The sequence below is a fragment of the Tenrec ecaudatus genome, chromosome 7, assembly GCF_050624435.1.
Source record: "Tenrec ecaudatus isolate mTenEca1 chromosome 7, mTenEca1.hap1, whole genome shotgun sequence".
Classification (NCBI taxonomy): domain Eukaryota; kingdom Metazoa; phylum Chordata; class Mammalia; order Afrosoricida; family Tenrecidae; genus Tenrec; species Tenrec ecaudatus.
The window spans coordinates 60,377,225-60,396,148 of NC_134536.1; the positions used below are offsets into that span (position 1 = coordinate 60,377,225).

Consider the following 18,924-nt stretch of genomic DNA (forward strand, 5'->3'; position numbering starts at 1 on the left):
AATAGAAGTCAGAAAACTTGACATTTTCTCCTTCCTTAGAAAGAAATGTTAATAAACTGATGTGTAGATGAGGCATTGTACTTACACTTTAATCCTATTTCTCTTCAAGCTTTAATCCAGAATCTTGCTCCTTTATAGTGATCACCATCTCGATGATGGAACCTAGACTACATTACATTGTCAAAGTACAGACTATAGTTTTTTTTAATTTGATATGCTTTTCTTTTTTTTTCAGAATCAAATGTTATAAATTGTAAAAATTTCTCTAATATTTATAGAATTCATATTCAAATTGTTACTATATAATGAAAGTGTATATATTGGAAATAGTTCTCTTTTAGTTTTTCACATCTCATATTTTAAAGAGTGAACTGAGAATGCTAGGCCCTTCTGAAAATCTAATTTTATTGCTACCCTAAAGTTAATTTGCCACCCTTACATCACCACATTCTTTGGTGTGAGGGCATGATTCACTGAGCCTAACTTTACCATGTGCCAATTTTTATAAAATCTTGAGTTCAGAAAATACATCTCCCGGATCTTTGCAATTCCTCTGACAAACACAAGATATAATCCAGAGCATTTTCCATTTAAATGACCCTTCGTTTGGACAATCGAATTGAATGGTGATCATCCGAGACTTATTAGGGACACAGCATCTCTTATCTAAGCACATGCCGCAGAAAACGGGTTTGTAACTCTGAGTGCTTGAGCATCCGGAAAAGACCAATTTTTCAGCTTTGGAGTGTTGGAAAGTAGGTTGGCATGTTTTTCCTTTGGGAATCTAAAAGACACAAACATTTTAGAAGGTTCATTAAAGGTAAGAGTTTAGAGAAGTGAGGCTATAGAACATTCTATCACACAAGCACGTAACTGTAATTATTTCAAGTATGGTAACAATAGTTGCTATTTCTTGACTGCCAGCGCTCAGCTCTCCCTCTGAAATTTCTTTCCAACGGTTTGTCTTCACCATTCTTGCTCCCCACTTCCCAGTGGTCTTTACTATTTCTTTCTGTTTGACTCAGCGCCACCATAATTGGAAATTAATCTGTTTAATCCCTGGGTAATGCCCTATTAAATGTTTTGATGCTTAAGACTTAGCAAATTTCCTAACACGTCTCAGGCAATTTGGAGTTGTCCATGTGTTCTTGTGATAGGGAGGAACTTGCGAATGAGAAGGATTGTGTACTATTTCTAATTATTTCCCTATTTAGACATGTTGCTCTTCTAGAAATAGTATCTGTCTAGTTGGACCCTGCTGTCTTCAGAGTACTTTGTCATAGTCCTCTGGCAAGGTGACTGTGTAAGAGAGGAGTATTCTGTAAATGGTGTGATCCTCCGGGTTGATGGAAGAGAATTAAGGACACTTCCTTAATGTTCATAATGTACTTAATGTTCATAATGTACTGTTCTTACTCATTTCAATGTGGCAACCAAGTTAGTGTTTTGATCTCATTACATAAAACTACTATAGAACAAATAAGTTAAAATCTGGAAAGGGTCTACTCATAATGATATGCCAAGTGGAGACCCCACAGCAAGTCAGCCTGATCAGGACACACTTCATTAAACTAAGGAAGATCTAGAATCTACAGCTTAACGTTACCTCTGCTTAAAAACATGTTTGCCACCAAGTATGAGTAGGAATCCACTTGATATCCCACTACAACAACAGATTGTCTGCTTTCCCCTTAGCCAGCTTGACCTTAAGCCTGATAATGAATTCTTCATTTTTATAAGAACTCTAAACCATAACACCGTCCACCCTCTAAAACATGCCCACACATTTTAGGCTTGCTGCCATTGACTTGCTTTTGACTGATAGTGACCCTCTGTAAGCTTTCCAAGGGCAGATAGCCTCATCTGCAACCCATAGAGTGGCTGGTGGGTTTGAACTTCTGAACTTTTGTTTAGCAGTCCAAATGCATGCTTACCAGTGCCACCAAGCCACTCTCACAAACACTGTAGGAGTTTTAATACTGAATTCTAATTAAGTATAATTCAACTTTACCTTTACTGTCTTAGATAGGTTACTGTCACACGGCCGAATGTAACACAGTCTTCTCTCTTTCCTCATTTCACAGTTGCTGTTGTCATTGGTTACCCTGTTGGATATTCCCAGCCCACATGTTCGGGAACAAGGTGTCCACTTTGTTGCCTGCACAAGACATTTTCTTTTCCGGATAAGAGGGAGATTCCTGTAAGCTAAAAATAGATATAACGTATTTATAAGAATTGGTATCTGGAGACCCAAGGCCCAAGTGTCGGCCAATGGGGATCCCCTCATAGAGGGGTTTAGGAGAGGAGATGGGTTAATTAGGGTGCGAGGTAGTACCGATGAAGAACACAGCTTCCCCCCAGATCCTGATGCTTCTTCCCCCCAACTACCATGATCCGAATTCTACCTTGCAGGGCTGGATAGGACAGAGGCTGTACACTGGTACATATGAGGGCTGGAGGCACAGGGAATCCAGGGTGGATGATACCTTCAGGACCAAGGGTGTGAGGGACGATGCTGGGAGAGTGGAGGGTGAGTGGGTTGGAAAGGGGGAACTGATTACAAGGATCCACATGTGACCTCTTCCCTGGGAGACGGACAGCAGAGAAGGGGGGAAGGGAGACTCCGCATAGGGCAAGATATGACAAAATAACGAGGTATAAATTACCAAGGGCACATGAGGGAGGGGGGAAAGGGGAGGGAGGGGAAAAAAAAAGAGGACCTGATGCAAGGGGCTTAAGTGGAGAGCAAATGCCTTGAGAATGATTGGGGCAGGGAATGTATGGATGTGCTTTATACAATTGATGTATGTATATGTATGGATGGTGATAAGAGTTGTATGGGTCCCTAATAAAATGTAAAAAAAGAAAAGTGGAGAAAAAAATGATTAGGGCAAAGAATGTACAGATGTGCTTTATACAATTGATGTATGTATATGTATGAACTGTGATAAGAATTGTATGAGCCCCTAATAAATTGTTAAAATTAAAAAAAAAAGAATTGGTATCAATAGGTAATTTTTAGTCATTTTTAAACAAATGGTTAACAGAGTTGAATATTTTTATTTTTACATAATGTTCCTTAGACTAAGCTTGTAGTCTGATTGTTTCCCCTGTTTCTCCTCACAAGATCACTTTTCACCCAACATTTACAATCCATTTTCTTGGAAATAATAGAAATACTAAATCTTTAAAAAACTGAGTACATTTACCCACTTGCTTCTTCTTGCCGAGCTTATGATCTGAGTACTGTGTCGCAGTTCATAATCTGCCCTTTCCCGGTTCTGGTCTCACTCTTGATATTATTTCCAGCAAACATTGAAGCAGACATCAGTAAGATTGGGGAATGAAATACATTAAATGGAATAATGTGGTCTTTTTTTTTTTAACAATTAGCCAAGTTTTATTTGCTCATTTTTTGCATTTAAAGTATTCTTCAATAACATCCTTGGCTTGAGATTCTTTGCCATAGTCCTTAACAACCACACAACTGCAACCAACCACTTTCCGGGGTTTTCCTTCTCTATCAATTTTGCAGAGGCCCACCCACTCTCCTAGTTTCTTGTTGTCATCAACCTTAATGAGGTTGATCTGGTGTTCAGCACATAGGGCCTCCACCAGCTTGACATACATCGGCTCATCACAGTTGGATGCAAGCACACAAAGATGAGCTTGGCGCTTGTCTAAGGCTTTGGCAGCTTCGCGGATTCCACGTGCTAGGCCATCGTGGATGAGGGCGGTCTTCAGCACCTCTTGTAATGCAGTGTTAACGTCCATTACACCTCCAGCAGCAATGCCTTCCTCGGCCATGGCAGTAGGTTACGGGTGGGACCGAATCTTGAACACACCGGAGCCTCCGCCTCCGCACAGCTCGGCGGGGACAGGGAAAGAGCTGGAATAATGTGGTCTTAATGCTACATTCCAAATGTTCAAATCTAGCGTAGTGAAAATGTCTTAGAAGAAATAGAATACTATGCCATCTAGACTAGTTATACATCCTTCACCCTTTTTGTTTTGGTCATTAAGGAAAGTAATGAATTGAAAGTAATGCACTTGAACGGTCTAAGAATCATCACAGCCTCAGTCCTAGATCGTGTGTGCACTGTGTCAACCCCAGAGTGCGCTCAGTGCGCTTGGGCTGTTGCACAGCCCACTGGGAGGAAGAGCTGCAGTGAATGGACGATGGGTTTGTGAGTGGGCGGGCAGACTAGAGCTCCGCCCCCCCCCTGCTGCTCAGAAAAACAGACGGGGAGGGGTCAATAAAATAAAAAGCGGGCATAATTCTATCTCCATATGAAAATTTTGGGAGCTTCTTGTGCTGCTCAAGCCCATCACTCATTCTAATTAATCTACATATTGTTTAGCTGTCCTTTTATATATAATTTTATTGGGGCTCTTACATATAACAATGCATGCATCTATTATATCACATATACAATTGTTGGTGTCAACAATTTCTCATGTTTAAGTATCTCAGAGGGTGGATGCTTGGGGGATGAGATGATTTGGGTCCGCAGTTGAACACAGTGAGCGTTCTGGTAAGTTAGCCCCAAATCTGCACTTACAGTAATATGACCACCCCAAATTAAGCCTTCCTGAAAAGACTTAGTAGTCATTTTGAATTGTGTGCTATGTCTGAAGCCAATGACACAGCATTCCGTTTTATAATACGCTGGTCTTGAAACTGCACATAGACATGAGAAGAGGAAGCAGAAACTGAAGACCGTTTAGGGGCCGTGAATGATTGAATGTGGCTCTGCTAGTCAGTCTCCACTCCCACCAAACGGCCTTTGCCTGCGTGGAGATGGTAAGAAGGTGCGGGAAGAGACTGATAGGATTCACCTGTGAGTAATTTCAAACAGAATTCTCTGGAGTGGCATCCTGCTGTGTATAAAATGAACTCTCTGAGAAGCAAGGGGAGGGATCTTATTACCAGCAAGAGCCAGGAGTGGAGCGTGTCGTCTGGATCCAAGTGCCCTGCGCAGTGATCCTTCTGGGTCCCGAAGACAGCTATAACATCAGAGTAACCCCAGCAGAACCAGGAGCCAGAACAAGGAACGGAGCGGTGGGCATCCTAAACCACAGAGTAAGTAAAGCTGCGGGATTTTATGCAGTGTGCTGGCTTGCAGAGTGGGGCCTCCGGACACTTTAATTGGGGAAGTTGGACTTGCTGACCCATGGAGTCTGAGTTGAATGCCTTCAGGTTGAGGCTTACAGTGGAGTGTGTGCCCCTTTGAATATTTATTAGCAGACCTGAAAGATTTTTGTCAAGTGCCCTAACTACCCTGAGCATTTCTCACAGGCAATACAACTTATTAACTTCCTTAGTAAACCGTCTAATCATAAATTTGTCTGTGAGTTTTGTGTAGCCATTGCAATAAATATTAGACCCAGAGAGGTAAAACAGAGAATACTAATTGAAAACAACACAGGCAGATGACAGTTCAAAGACCTGACCCAGGAAGTATATTAAAAGCCTGACCTCTACAAAAATAAAGGTAGGTTAGACTTTTACATTATGAGTAACTACACTGAAAGTTAATCCAGGAGTTGCAGTTAAAAAAAATTGACAAAAAATAAGAAAACTAGAAGAGGTGTTTTAAAAGTAAAAACTGTGTGTTCTCTGAGCATTGAGAAATGCGGGGACATGATATCATTGCATGCTTATAAGTGACCCAGGACAAGCCTGACACCACGCATCCATCATCTGCAATTAGCTAAGTACATGACCATCAGTTATGATCACAAACGTCAATGTTACGTTTGCTTTGTAAGAAAAAATGTGTATTAGTGGTTCATTTAGAAGCCAGACTTCCTTTTTGACCTCAAAATTAGTGTCACTGTTAAGCTGGGATAGATGTTAGAGATACTGACATGCACAAGGCTTCAAAAAGTTCACGGGGACATGGAAGAAACGGTAGTGGATGGCGACTTGTAAGATCATCCAACCAAGTCCACAGAGAAGACACGCACCACCCAATAAGACCCAAACCCAAACCCAATGCCTAAATTCCAAACACCCAGTTACAGAATGCTGTGGGTGATCCAGGAAGCCACACATCTATTTGCCAGGTCCCTCCTTGGATTGAGTCCCCAGGAAACCCCACTGTCCATAGACTAGAAGGTGAATAGCCATAATTTCAGGCAAAGAACGCTGTAAAGTGGCTCTCAGCAGCTGTACTAAGCCTGGAATGTAATGCCTTGCTGTCAGATTCTCTTTGGACCCACTCCTATTCTAAATCTAAATCTTCTAAATCTCTGCTTTTTCTTAGATTGAGGTCTTTCTCTGTTTTATGTGATCATTGTTGCTGGGTCCTTGTGTCTGTGTTTCTATATGGGGAAGCCAGGATGGATGGATGAATGAGGACGGCAACTTGGAGGGAGAGAGGGCGGGGACATGGGGACCCAATGGCTACAAGAAGGAAGAAAGGGTACAAAGCTGGTTGTGGTGAGGAATGCGCAACCCTTCTGGATATTACTGATCTATTGAATGTTAGGATGTATTATTCATAACTCAATAGAACCAAAGTGTTTTAGAACCAATTTTTTAAAAAGATAATGGAAGTCTTCCACAAACTTTGAAGCCCCATCCCCCATATCTCACCACTTCCTTTGAAACATCCAAGCCCATTACTGTCTAGTTGATTCTGACTCACAGCATTCATTGTAGGGAGCAGACAGCCTCCTCTTTTGCCTCAGGAGCACTTGGTGGGTTTGAACTGGTGATCTTGCCGTTGGTAGCCCAATATTACCCATCAGTGCCACTTAGGCTCCTCCTTGATACATCTCATTGCCATCAAGTCGATTTCGACTCACAGCACCCCTGCAGGGCAGACAAAAACTGTCCCTGTGGGTTTCCAATACTGAAACTCTGTACAGGAGTAGAAAGCCTCCTCCTCCTCCCACAGTGCAGCTGGTTGTTTTGAACTACCGACCTTGCCACTGGCAGTCCAACACTTACCCCAGTATGCAGCCAGGACATGCGTATCTCAAATACCAGAGAGCACTTTGGGAGATTTTCCTCATTTTTCAGAGCAAAGCATTAACCAGTATGAATGACCATTTGATGATTCTCTCAAATCAGGCTCCAGGTGAATCCACTGAAATTGCTCTAATTCATCAAATGAAATCAGTCTGAACTTGATCCGAGGTGAAAAACTGCTGCTGAGGTAGCCTCACCAGGGCGACCCTTACATTGAACCGTTTGGATCTACTGCAGACACATCAACTATATAGACTTTGATAAAAAGGATTGTTTGACTTCTAGTTTCAGAGGTTTTAAAGCATCATGGGGGTATCATGGGTAGCTGATTAAGTACCTCAAAAAAACCCACTGCCATCAAGTCAACTCTGACTCAGTGACAATGTAGATTCCTGGGGTTGTACATCTTGACGCACGCGAACAGATTGTCTTGCTGTCTCCCCTGGAGCAACTGATGGGTTTGCAGTTAGCAGCCCGCTGTGTGAGGCCTTACAGTAACCACCTAGTCTCCACAACCTATTAAATTATGTACTAGTTAGCTGACACAATCTGACATACTCCCTAAGGATCTTTCTTTCATAGAACCACAAAGCAAACTCCCTGGCAGCGAGTCAAGGCTGACTCATCGCGGCCCTATAGGACAGCGTAGAACTGCCCCTGTGTCTTTCTGAGGCTGTTGAAAGGAGTGGAAAATGCTTTCTCCCGGGAGCAACTGGTGGTTTGGAACTGTTGTCCTTGCCGTTAGCAACCTGACTCGTAACCACTACACCTCCAGAGTTACTAACTAAAACTCATTTCTCTGAGTATAGTTACTTTTTATTAAATATCCACAGACGTGAATTTCACGGTTTTTAGTGTATACATATAGTTTGTGTTTATTAAACACTAAACTTCAAGCAAAAGACATGCTTGGTTTTTGAAAGAGAATGCCAAAACAGAGCTGTGAGTCTGAACCAGATATCACCATTGCCCTCTTCAGTACTTCCTCATCTGTGCTGAATTTGCTGGCACTTTTTTTTTAATTCGGGCCTCTTACAGCTCATAACAATCCATACATCAATTGTATCGTGCATATTTGTACATATTTGCCATCATTTCCTAAATATTTTCTTTCTACTTGAGCCCTTGGTATGAGCTGCTCTTTTTTCCCTTGCTGCCCATCCCGCCCAGGCTCATGTACCTTTGATAATTTATGTTATTTTTATTTTCATATCTTACACCATCTGCTGTCTCCATTCACCCAAATTTCTGTTATTTGTCACTCTGGTGACGAATATGTCAATCATTCTGATCAGTTTTCCCTTTCTTTCCCTTCTCCCCCCACCTTTCCCTACCCTCATTCCCATTACTGTTCCTGGGGCGGGGGACGGGGGGGGGGGTTACCTGTCCTGGATTCTGTGTGCCAAGAGATCTTGTCTGTCCCAGTATACATGATAGCCGGATTAGTAAGGTAGAACTGGGGTCATGATAGTGGGAGGGAGAGGACAGCATTAAAGAATGATGATGGCAACAAATGTACAAATGTGCTTGACACAATGGATATATGTATGGATTGTGATAAAAGTTGTATGAGCCCCCAGTAAAATGATTAAAAAGAAAAGAATTAGAGGAATGTTGTGTGTTTCATCCAAGTTATACTGTACCCTGGCTGGCTCGTCCCTTCCTTGTGACCCTTATGTGAGGGGATGTCAATTGTTTATAGATGGGCTTTAGGTCCATTCCAACCCCTATCTTCACATTGAAATGGTTGTTTGTTTTGGGTCTTATGATGTCTGATACCTGATCCCGTCAACACCTCGTGACCACACACAGCTGGTGTGCTTCTTCCATGTGGGCTTTGTTGCTTCCCTTCTATATGACCATTTGTTTAACTTCAAGACTCTAAGACCGCAGATGCTATATCTTGTAATACTGCAGGCACTTTTAAAGCCCCATCCACAAAACTCTGGTGTTTGAATAAGATGCCAATTTAGAACAGTTCAGATGACAAAGTTTATTTATTTATTCACACTAATTGTTTATGGCCAGGTGTTCAAGATGAATAATGAATCTCAGTTCACGACTCTATACTGTATATACTCGAGTATAAATTGACTCGAAAATTTCAAAATAGAATTTTGAAAATTTTAGTTTGAAAATTTTGCTTATACTCAAGTATATATAGTATATTATGTGACCTACTTTAAAAATATGTTGTAGTTACATAATCTGGTGTCAACTTGAGACTATTAAGAGTGAAGGGGTAGAGTTTAGCCTGTCAATTGGGTCGCAGCTTGATGACCTTATTTGGAGGCGCTAGGGAGGTAAATAGCTCACTGGAGGCCAGACCCACATTCTCTACTTGTCTTCCTGTTGACAAAACACATGGAGCTACACAGATGAAGCTAGAGCCCCTGGAACTGGAGGAGCCACATGGGACCCATGCCAGTGCTGAGATGCTTCCACCGCCCCTGGATCCACAAGACTTTCCACCCACTGGCCTGTGATCTTTGTGCATTCAGGGTCATTGTATGTGTTACGTGAGTCTGAAGAGGGATTTATAGATTGGCATCAGACATGTCGGCTAATATCAGACTTACGGACTTGATCTGGACTGGGTTAGGATGTTTGTTTAATATACAATTACTCTTTGATATAAAGCCCTTTCTTATACACATATGAGTGTCTCTGGATTTGTATCTCTAGTCAACCCGGACTAACACATATGTGTATGCAATTAAGAAGATAAAGAGATTGGTAATTGTTGAGCTTCATTTTCAGAGTGAATGAAATGATCATTTTTTGTCAGTAGTTTTCTGAAATAATGTTTGCAAGTACAAACATGATCCATTCCTCAAAGGTGATTTTTAATCCTTTTCTGTTTATAACATATAGAAAATTTGGCTTTGAAACTTTTTGGAATTGAATAGCTCAAGCTTTTTACCCATCATAAAGCAATACAAATTAAAGAATCTTAGGAAACATGGAAACAGTCAATTTTCCTGAGAAGAGGTTGATTGGGAATAAGCAGATATAGTGAAGTTTAGAATTTTTCTGACTTAGTAATACTTGGATAAAATTGAATGCCATGCCAAAAATGTGTAAAATACTATAAAGTTTCCACTCCACATACTTATAATACACTTAAATGAGGCAAAGACTAAGATGGCATATGTAAAATAAATCTCACAGTCAATAAAGACTTGGTGTATACCTCTGCTAGAAAGAGACCAGAAAGACAACCAACAAAAACCTTATATGAAAAACATGACAGTTCTTATGAGTACCTGGCATGGTTTTATAGCTTGTTGAGAGCTGCTGCTGTAATGGTCCCAGACTACAGTCTGCTTGGTCAGCCTTCTTGTCACCTGTAGCCCCAGAGCAGTGACTGCCAGCCAGCTTTGGTATGAACAGAGGTGTGCATCCAATTACCCCACTCACACAGAGGCAGCGAAACAGAGGATTGGGCTGAAACACTTGCCCATTATGGTAATGTACCCTGTTGAGCTCACATCCAACAGCTACCAGATCTGAAAAGAGAAAACGGAAAGTCGCTAAAGCGCGCGATCGTCTAAATCTCCAGTTGTAAATCTTAGCGGAGGAAACGGTAGTGGCTGTGCTGTTGCTGGGTGCTGTCCAGTCACTTCTAGTTCACAGCATCCCCATGCCCAACAGACAGACCCGCTCGGCCCTGTGCCGTCCTCGTAACTCGGTTCTCCTAGAGGCCATCGTTGCAGCCACTGTGTCAGCCTTCTCTTTGAAGGTCTTCTTCCTCGTGCTCACTGACCCTCTACAGGCGTGGTGTCCTTCTCCGGGGACTGTCTCCCTGAGATCGTGTCTAAATACATAAGACAACATCTCCCCGTCCTAACTCTTAGGGAGCATTCTGCTGCACTTCTGCCTTAATAGGTTTGTTTAATCTTTTTGTTGATGCCATAATTCAAAAGCCTCAACTCTTCTCCAATTTTCCCTATTCATTATCCAATTTTCACAGGCATATGAAGTGATTGAAAATAACATTCTTGGGTCGGTGCACCTTAGACCTCACTGTGACAGCTTCACTTTTTTAACATTTGAAAGAGATCTTTTGCAACAGATTCTCCTAGTCATTTGATTTCTTATGTGTTTTCTCCCCAAGCATTGGTTGTGGATCTAAGGAAAGTGAAATCCTGGACAACTTCACTCTATTTATCATGTTGTTTATTGGTCCAGTTGTGAGAATTTCGTTTTCTCTGTTGAGGTGTAATCCGTACTGAAGGCTGTAGTCTTGGATCTTCATCAGTAAGTGCTTCAAGAATGCTTTGTTGTGTCATGTTGTGTGTTACTAAGTGCAGTACTCTATTTCTTAAAGTCCATTTGGAACCTCCTATCTATAAAGCACTTACAGATAACCCTCACTGCCATCGAGTCAATACCAACTATAAGTGACCCTGCCGGACAGGGTAGAACTGCCTCTGTGGGTCCCTGGGAGCGTAACTGTTTATGGAAGCCGCACAGCTCACCTTTCTCCCGCGGAGCAGCTGGTGCATTCAAACTCTTGACCTTGCGGTGAGCAGCCCAACACCGGGGCTCCTGGTAGATAATAAAACCAAGTACCAAGCTCACTGCCATCAAGTCAATGCGGATTCACCGCAACCCTATAGGATGGGGTGGAACTGCTCCTGGGGGTTTCTGAAACTACCATAACTCTTTATGGGAATAGAACATCCATCTTTCTTCCACAGAGAGGCTGGTGGTTTTGAACAGCTAACTTTTCAGATCACAGTCCAAGGGTTACCACTATGCCAAGGGAAAGTTCAAAATCAGTGTTTTCGGTATGTTTCGACCTATACATCTTAAACAGGGGTCACTTTCGGAATTAGAACCAAGAAAGAGAAAAAACCTGCTCCTCAATATAGTTAATGAGAAATCAGCATGAGTAGAGCAGTGAAATGATGATTAAACATTGGAGAGATGGTTGATGACCTTGAGACCTGAGGTTTCCCCAGAGGTCCAACAATAGCTAGCAGACACTCTCAGGAAGTCAAGATGAATACACGACCAAAGAAACCATTGTTTCTGTAGCTGCAGCACTGCAAGGTCTCTGGTCTTTTCATTAAGAGAATTGGATTTTTTTCCCCGCATCGTCTGAGGAAGACAGGTCAGCAGAGTGCTCTGTGGTCTCCGTGGAGATACTTGATGTTCTTTCAGTGTTTCTGCACAGTCAAAACTTTTCAAAGTAGTGAGCCTTACATGAATTGAGGCACGCTCTCTGCTGAGCAGGCAGACCCTTCAGAGACACTATTTTGTCACATCAGTTTAACTTAGAGATGCCCTTAAGGATGCCACGATAAAAATTAATTTGATCAAATCTCACATTGAGTGCATGCCTTTTTAGTATTTTGGGTGACAAATGGAAAGTAAACAAAAGCCTTTCTGTACAGCAAAATGCCACCGTTGTCTAGAGAAAAGCGCTGTACTCCTGTTTGTTTCATGAAAAATGAGCCACTTTTTAAAGTAGAGTGAATAAATGACTGACAAACTATGGTTATTAATATCCAAGCTTTTGGCAGGCATTTTCTTGGAAACTGAGCTTGTAATTTCAAGGAAACCAACTGATACTATTTGTTGCCAACGATAGAATTTGAGCTGTCAAGGACAAATTTGAATTTGGGAAAGCTTCAATCTACCACTGAGATCCTGACAACTACTCAATATGTATACTTTTCTGATGGGATTGGTAAGTGTATAAATGTGATTCTTTAATATTATATAATTAAACATAGCAACATTTGGAAGATCTCTGTACCTTTGTAAACCAATATTTTCCAGATTCCTAATATATGGAATCACAATATTCTGCCTGGATAAAAGATACATTCCAGGAAAGCTATGGATACCCACTGGATTTTAATATCCCATGGTTCAGAAAGTTCAAAGATGAGCTTTCAAACTCTACAATGCATCCAGCTTTTAAGAAACTATCAGTTATGAAGCTTTAAAATGGACCATGCACAATTGTCTGAAAAGCCTATTCAAATACTTCTTTCTATTATATATCTAAGTGAAATCATATGTTCATATATTTCAACTCAAACAACATATCGTGACAGATTGAAAGCAGAGATGAGAACCTAGCTAAACATTGGAGAGATTTCAAATATGTGAAACAATGCCAATCCTATCACTGAGATTTCTCTTTTAGGGGTATATGATTTTTTTCCCCATGAAAATGTTATTTCTGTTCATATGCAATAGGCGTATTGTTGTTTCTAATGAGTGAATGAACTTTTTAACATTTCTAATCCATTACATATTAACAGATATAATCCATATAAGGAAAAGTTCTTTGGGTCCTCAATAATTTCCAACGCTGTGGCTGGATCCTGAGAGCACACATTTAAAAAGCCGTGCCTTGATCGGGGATCAGCAAGCATTCTGTACAAACCCAAATCGCATCTGAGCCTTGCAGGCTGTGCTGTCTCTGTTGCAGCTGCTGGATCCAACCGTTGTAAAGCAGCCAGAGACCACAGGTCAAGGCATGGGTGTGGCTACGTTGCAATCAACCTTTCCGTATAAACAGGCTGTGGCCCAGATGTGGCACTGAGGTCTCTATGATCCCAGTTGTGGATTATTTCCAGCCCCTGTATTCTGTTAAAAACACTCATATTGTATGTGAAGTTACTTACGGAAAGCTAACTTACATAACCAGCTTTAACTCTGACGACAGGGCCTCTTTGTAACTGTGAGGGGGATACATCTCTTTTTCCTTTTCCTTTTTGCATCCCAAGCACCTAAGCACCGTAGTGGATGCTCCTTGGGTGTTTGTCCAATTAATAAAAATAACTTGCTCAAACCCTATTTGGGAGAAAGGAGTGTCCTGAATTTTAGCATATTTGGTGAGTTATGTTTCCCAGTATGGAGTCCTACATAACGATAATGTGCTAGATATTTTAGGTTTTCTGTCATTATCTCATTTGACCCCCTAGCAACTGTAAAAGCTAGGTGCATAAGACATAATTGAGTCACAGAGAAGTTAAGAAATGTGTTCAAGGTCACTTGGTTATCAGAGCAATGAAAGGTAAGCCCTAAAACTACTTCTTAACTAGAGTAATATAAGACTGGCCAGAGCATTTGGCTGTTAAGACTTGACTTGCTTCACATATTAAGTCAGACTCCAAAAACATGTTCTCATTCCCTGCTCAAGGAAACTTAGACTTTACAGAGTGACTCGGCTGCCCACAGCATGGTATTTCTCTTCCTTCAGCTAGCCTGGTGTGTATTCTAAGTTGGCATCTTGAGTTATTGCCAGTGTGTTGTAGGGTAGAGAGTCTGATTTCCTCTCCAGAGTTGGCACTCATAAAGCTCAGGGTCAGGTTGTAATTTGGGGCAACCCCACCCTACTTTTTCACACACTTGCTGTAGCAAAAAGCATCTCAATTCAATGGTTAGTCAGGAAGACGGATTCAAGAGCACGTCTGAATGCTAGAGATGCATGCTTACGCTTTGGCTTTGTTGTTTTGCCTTTTCAAAAAGCAGGGAGAAGCTTTATATTAGCTCTAGAGGGATGCATCCATATGTTTTAAGCAAAATATACCCTTAATTATAGAAAAGGCTACGTTCAGATTGTTTGGGGCAGGATTAATAAAAAATAATTGTCTTTCTGTCACTTTAAGAACTCAGGCTCTAGTTCCATACTGTCTCCCATTTCCGGTCATTAAAACCATTTCCCTAAGCCTAAGAGGAACTGCAACACCTCTTCAAGACAATAAAAATGACTTAGATTTCTGAGCTTGTTGAAATATCTGCTAATTTCATATGGTGCCCAGTATTACTGGCGCATGGAAACTATAAACCCACTTAACAGTTGGCCACACGAAGCTGACTGTTCCAAATTAACAACTGCAGGGAAACATTTGTCTACAAGAGCTTTTACAGACACATCCAGACGAAGGTACTTACATGCGCACACTCCAGTCTCGTACCTGGGCCTGTCGGCGGAGTAGTCACAGTACAGCCCTTTGTGGGGGTCACAGAGGTCCGCTTCGTTGCAGTGGTCCCCGGGCTGCTTAGCGCAGACTCGGCAGCATCCACAGCCATCCCTTACCAGGCTCACGCCCGGAGGGCACCTGGGCTTCCGGCGAGGGCATTTACAGGGCCAGTGACAAAACTGCTTGCGCTGCTGCACCTCGAAGACTGGGCTGGGACTTCCCGCGGGGGTTGTGGCCAGCGGCCCAGTGCCCTGCCCCCTGCAGCAGGGCTTCATCCGACAATAAAAGTAAAGTTAGAAATGGGTCCTCCAAAAAATCTTACCATAGTGAATGAGCGGAGGAGTGCGGAGTGGAGACCCAAAGCCCACTTGTAGGCCACTGGACATCCCCTTACAGAAGGGTCTTGGGGAGGAGAAGAGAGGGTATGATGTAACAACGATGGAAAATACAACTTTCCTCTAGTTCCTAAATACTTTCCTCCCCCCCCTCCCCCAGCCTCCTCTGTCATGATCCGAATCCTACCTTGCAAGTCTGACTAGACCAGAGCATGTACACTGGCACAGATGGGAACTTGAAACATGGAATCCAGGGCAGATGATCCCCTCAGGACCAGTGGTGTGAGTGGCGATAATGGGAGGGTAGAGGGAGAGTAGGTTGGAAAGGGGGAACCGATTTCAAGGATCTACATGTGACCTCCTCCCTGGGGGACATACAACAGAAAAGTGGGTGAAGGGAGACGAGGGACAGCAAGACATGACAAAATAATAATTTATAAATTATCAAGGGTTCATGAGTGAGTGGGGAGGGAGGGGGAAAATGAGCTGATGCCAGGGTCTTGAGTGGAGAGCAAATGTTTTGAGAATGATGAGGCCAACGAATGTACAAATGTGCTTTATACAATTGATGTATGCATGGATTGTGATAGGAGTTGTATGAGCCCCTAATAAAATGATTTTTTTAAAAGAGCTAGATGGCCACTTGTTCACCTTCAAGCCTTTAAGACCCCAGACGCTATATCTTTTGATAGCCTGGCACCATCAGCTTCCTTCGCCACATTGCGTATGCACCCGTTTGTCCTCAGCGATTGTATCATGGAGGTATGCTCCCAATGATATGATTTTTTGTTCTTTGATGCCTGATAACTGATCCCTTCGGAACCTCATGATCACACAAGCTGGTGTGTTCTCCATGTGGGCTTTGTTGCTTCTGAGCTAGATGGCCACTTGTTTATCTTCAAGCCTTTAAGACCCCAGATGCTATCTCTTGATAGCTGGACACCATCAGCTTTCTTCACCACATTTGCTTATTCACCCGCTTTGTCTTCAGCGGTTGTCGGGAAGGTGAGCATCATAGAATGCCAATTTAATAGAAGAAAGTATTCTTGCATCAAGGGAGTACTTGGGTGGAGGCCCAATGTCTTTAGTGGTGGTTTTCTAAATGCTGAGCTGGCTACTAAATTCTTCTCACTTCCCACCATCACTTGGCAATCTCATCCTTTGTCTTCCATTTTCTACCCCCTACAAGTCTCAGCGCTAAGCTTCCAGTTGTAACTCCCGCGCAGAAGTGTGCACTCACAGAACTGACCACCTTCTCAACCTCGCCACCAGGCAAACATATGTGCAAAACCCACCTTTGGCCCCCAGAAAACTTCTGTGAATGGGCAGTCAGAAAGCTAGGCATCATCAGATGACCTCCCCGACCCTCTTCTTCCATAGCCATACTGTGAATCATTCTGATTCTATTGTCCTCATGTCAGCAGAACCAGCCACGCTTCCCCATTACACTGCTACTACCTAAGCACTGTTGAACTTGTTTTCTAACTTTTCTTCCTCCCTGGAGAATGACCCCTGAAATCTACCTCCCACATTCTGCTAGAGAGGCCTCTCCTCCTAAGCACATAGCTGTTGTCACTGCTCCTCTCCTTAAAGTCATCGGGGACAGTGGACAGTGAAACTGTCTAAGCAGCTCCCTGTTCTGGTTCGTGCCTAGCCTAGTTCTTGACACTCAGTTTACTGTAGTCAACATGTGGGTGTCCTCTAAAATGCTCCCTCTCCTACCTGCCACCCAGGGTCTGCCTATGTATCCTTTAGTCATGAAGTATTTCTGTACATCTTTCCAGATTGCTCTTTCCAAAGATCCCCTTCCTACCTGTGCTCCTGTTACACCCGCTGGCATAACAACAGCCATGTTTTATTAAATGACTTCTGGCTTCATCGTACCCTGTAATTGAAGGTAAACTCCTGCAGTCACAACTGTCTAATCTTGTCTTTCTCATCTCAGCATAACCCATCTAGTCACTGCACGTTCAACCAGGTCTGCTGTGTGAGTGAGTCAGCCCTGCTTTCTCTGCAGTTACAGGAAGAACCCAGTAACTTGGCACTTTCCCTTTGGCAACGTGTTTGCTCTGACACACACTTTCTAGGACCGTTTCATTTCTCTTTCTGTCTATTAGGTAGAATTGCCTTTCACTGTTACCTACCTCTTTTGTTCTTTTTCTCCGCACAGAGACACTAATCACAAAACCTGTCCGTAATTACTGAGGGGATTGCTTGGATTATGTTGTCCTAAATCTATGGTATCTTAAAATCCAAGGAGGGTTTTTGCTTTGTTTTTGAAGAATATAAAAAATAGCTTTGCTGCCATGCTGAATGCATTGGAAAATGGATTTTTTTTAAATCGTTTTGTTGGGGGCTCATACAACTCTTACCATAATCCATACATACATCCATTGTGTCAAACCCATTTGTACATTTGTTGCCATCATCATTTTCAAAACATTTTCTTTCTACTTGAGCCCTTGGTGTCAGCTCCTCATTTTCTTCCCTCCCTCTCCCACTTCCCCTCTATCATGAACCCTTGATAATTTGTAAATTATTTTTTTCATGTCTTAAACTGACAGATGTCTCCCTTCACCCACTTTTCTGTTGTCTGTTCCCCAGGGAGGGGGTTATATGTAGATCATTGTGATTGTTTCCCCCTTTCTTCCCATATCTTTCCTTTACCTTGCTGGTATCACTACTCATTATTGGTCCTGAGGGGTTTATCTGTCTTGGATTCCCTGTGTTTCCAGCTCTTATCTGTACCAGTGTACATGCTCTGTTCTAGCTGGATTTGTAAAGTAGAATTGGGATCATGATAATGGGGCGGGGGAGGGGCATTAAAGAACTAGAGGAAAATGTTATGTTTCATCCATGTTATATTGCACCCTGACTGGCTCATCTCACCGTGACCCTTCCGTAAAGGGATCTCCAGTTGCCCGCAGATGGGCTTTGGGTCTCCTCTCCGCACTCCCCTTCTTTCACAATGATCTGATTTTTTGTTCTTTGATGCCTGTACCGGATCCCATCGACACCTCGTGATCACACAGGCCGGTGTACTTCTTCCATGTGGACATTGTTGCTTCTTAGCCGCTTGTTTGTCTTCAAGCCTTTAAGACCCCAGACACTATATCTTTGATAACCAAGCACCATCAGCTTTCTTCACCACATTTGCTTATGAACTTGCTCCGTCTTCAGCGGTCGTTTGTGGTGATGATTAAATAATGCTTCTTAGTGTGATTAAATAATGCTTCTTAGAACTATTGATTTCTATGGTATGTGAAATATATGCCATTAAAGCCATTTAAGAAAAAATATTATAAAAAGTGTTGTCGGTCATCCTTACCACAAGCATCGTAATAATTTAGGAACAACCGAAAACCAAGCCTGTTGCCATCTAGTCCGTTCTGATTTGTGGCAATCCTAGTGTCATAATAGAATCGCTTCACTGGACTTTCTTGGCCCCAGAACTTTCAGAAGGAGATTACCTTATTTTCTGTGGATTTGAACTGCCAATAGGTGGATTTGAACTTCCAATCTGTAGGTTAGTAGTCCAACACAAACCACTTATACTCCCTAGAGACCATCGTTTATTAAGAGATAGTATTAATCAGCGCTTGCTACATCTTGGGCACTTAGCTAATGTCTTCACATGGGTTATTTCTAAACTAAAACTACA

The 18,924-nt window shown here is 42.3% G+C and overlaps 2 protein-coding genes across 2 annotated transcripts; both read right to left on the reverse strand.

Moving 5' to 3' along the window:
• Positions 1–420: 420 nt before the first annotated feature.
• On the reverse strand, positions 421–15,203 carry CCN6 (cellular communication network factor 6). Its single transcript, XM_075553740.1, has 4 exons — positions 14,900–15,203; positions 10,246–10,488; positions 2,012–2,205; positions 421–784 (listed from the first exon to the last, which is right to left on the reverse strand). Exons 1-4 carry the CDS (start codon positions 15,201–15,203, stop codon positions 503–505), a joined length of 1,023 nt encoding a protein of 340 aa, XP_075409855.1. The 3' UTR covers positions 421–502.
• On the reverse strand, positions 3,381–3,881 carry LOC142452768 (small ribosomal subunit protein eS12). Its single transcript, XM_075553984.1, has one exon. The coding sequence runs from the start codon at positions 3,805–3,807 to the stop codon at positions 3,409–3,411; it is 399 nt and encodes a 132-aa protein (XP_075410099.1). The 5' UTR covers positions 3,808–3,881; the 3' UTR covers positions 3,381–3,408.
• Positions 15,204–18,924: the final 3,721 nt, after the last annotated feature.

Bases quoted from the DNA above. Each gene is read 5' to 3' on its own strand.
- LOC142452768 (XM_075553984.1), bottom strand. From the start codon at position 3,807: ATGGCCGAGGAAGGCATTGCTGCTGGAGGTGTAATGGACGTTAACACT.
- CCN6 (XM_075553740.1), bottom strand. From the start codon at position 15,203: ATGAAGCCCTGCTGCAGGGGGCAGGGCACTGGGCCGCTGGCCACAACC. The intron at 10,489-14,899 runs GTAAGTACCTTC...TTCTCTTTTCAG, and splicing joins CGAGACTGGAGTGTGCGCAT to ATCTGGTAGCTGTTGGATGT. The intron at 785-2,011 runs GTAAAGTTGAAT...TGTGTCTTTTAG, and splicing joins ACCTATCTAAGACAGTAAAG to ATTCCCAAAGGAAAAACATG.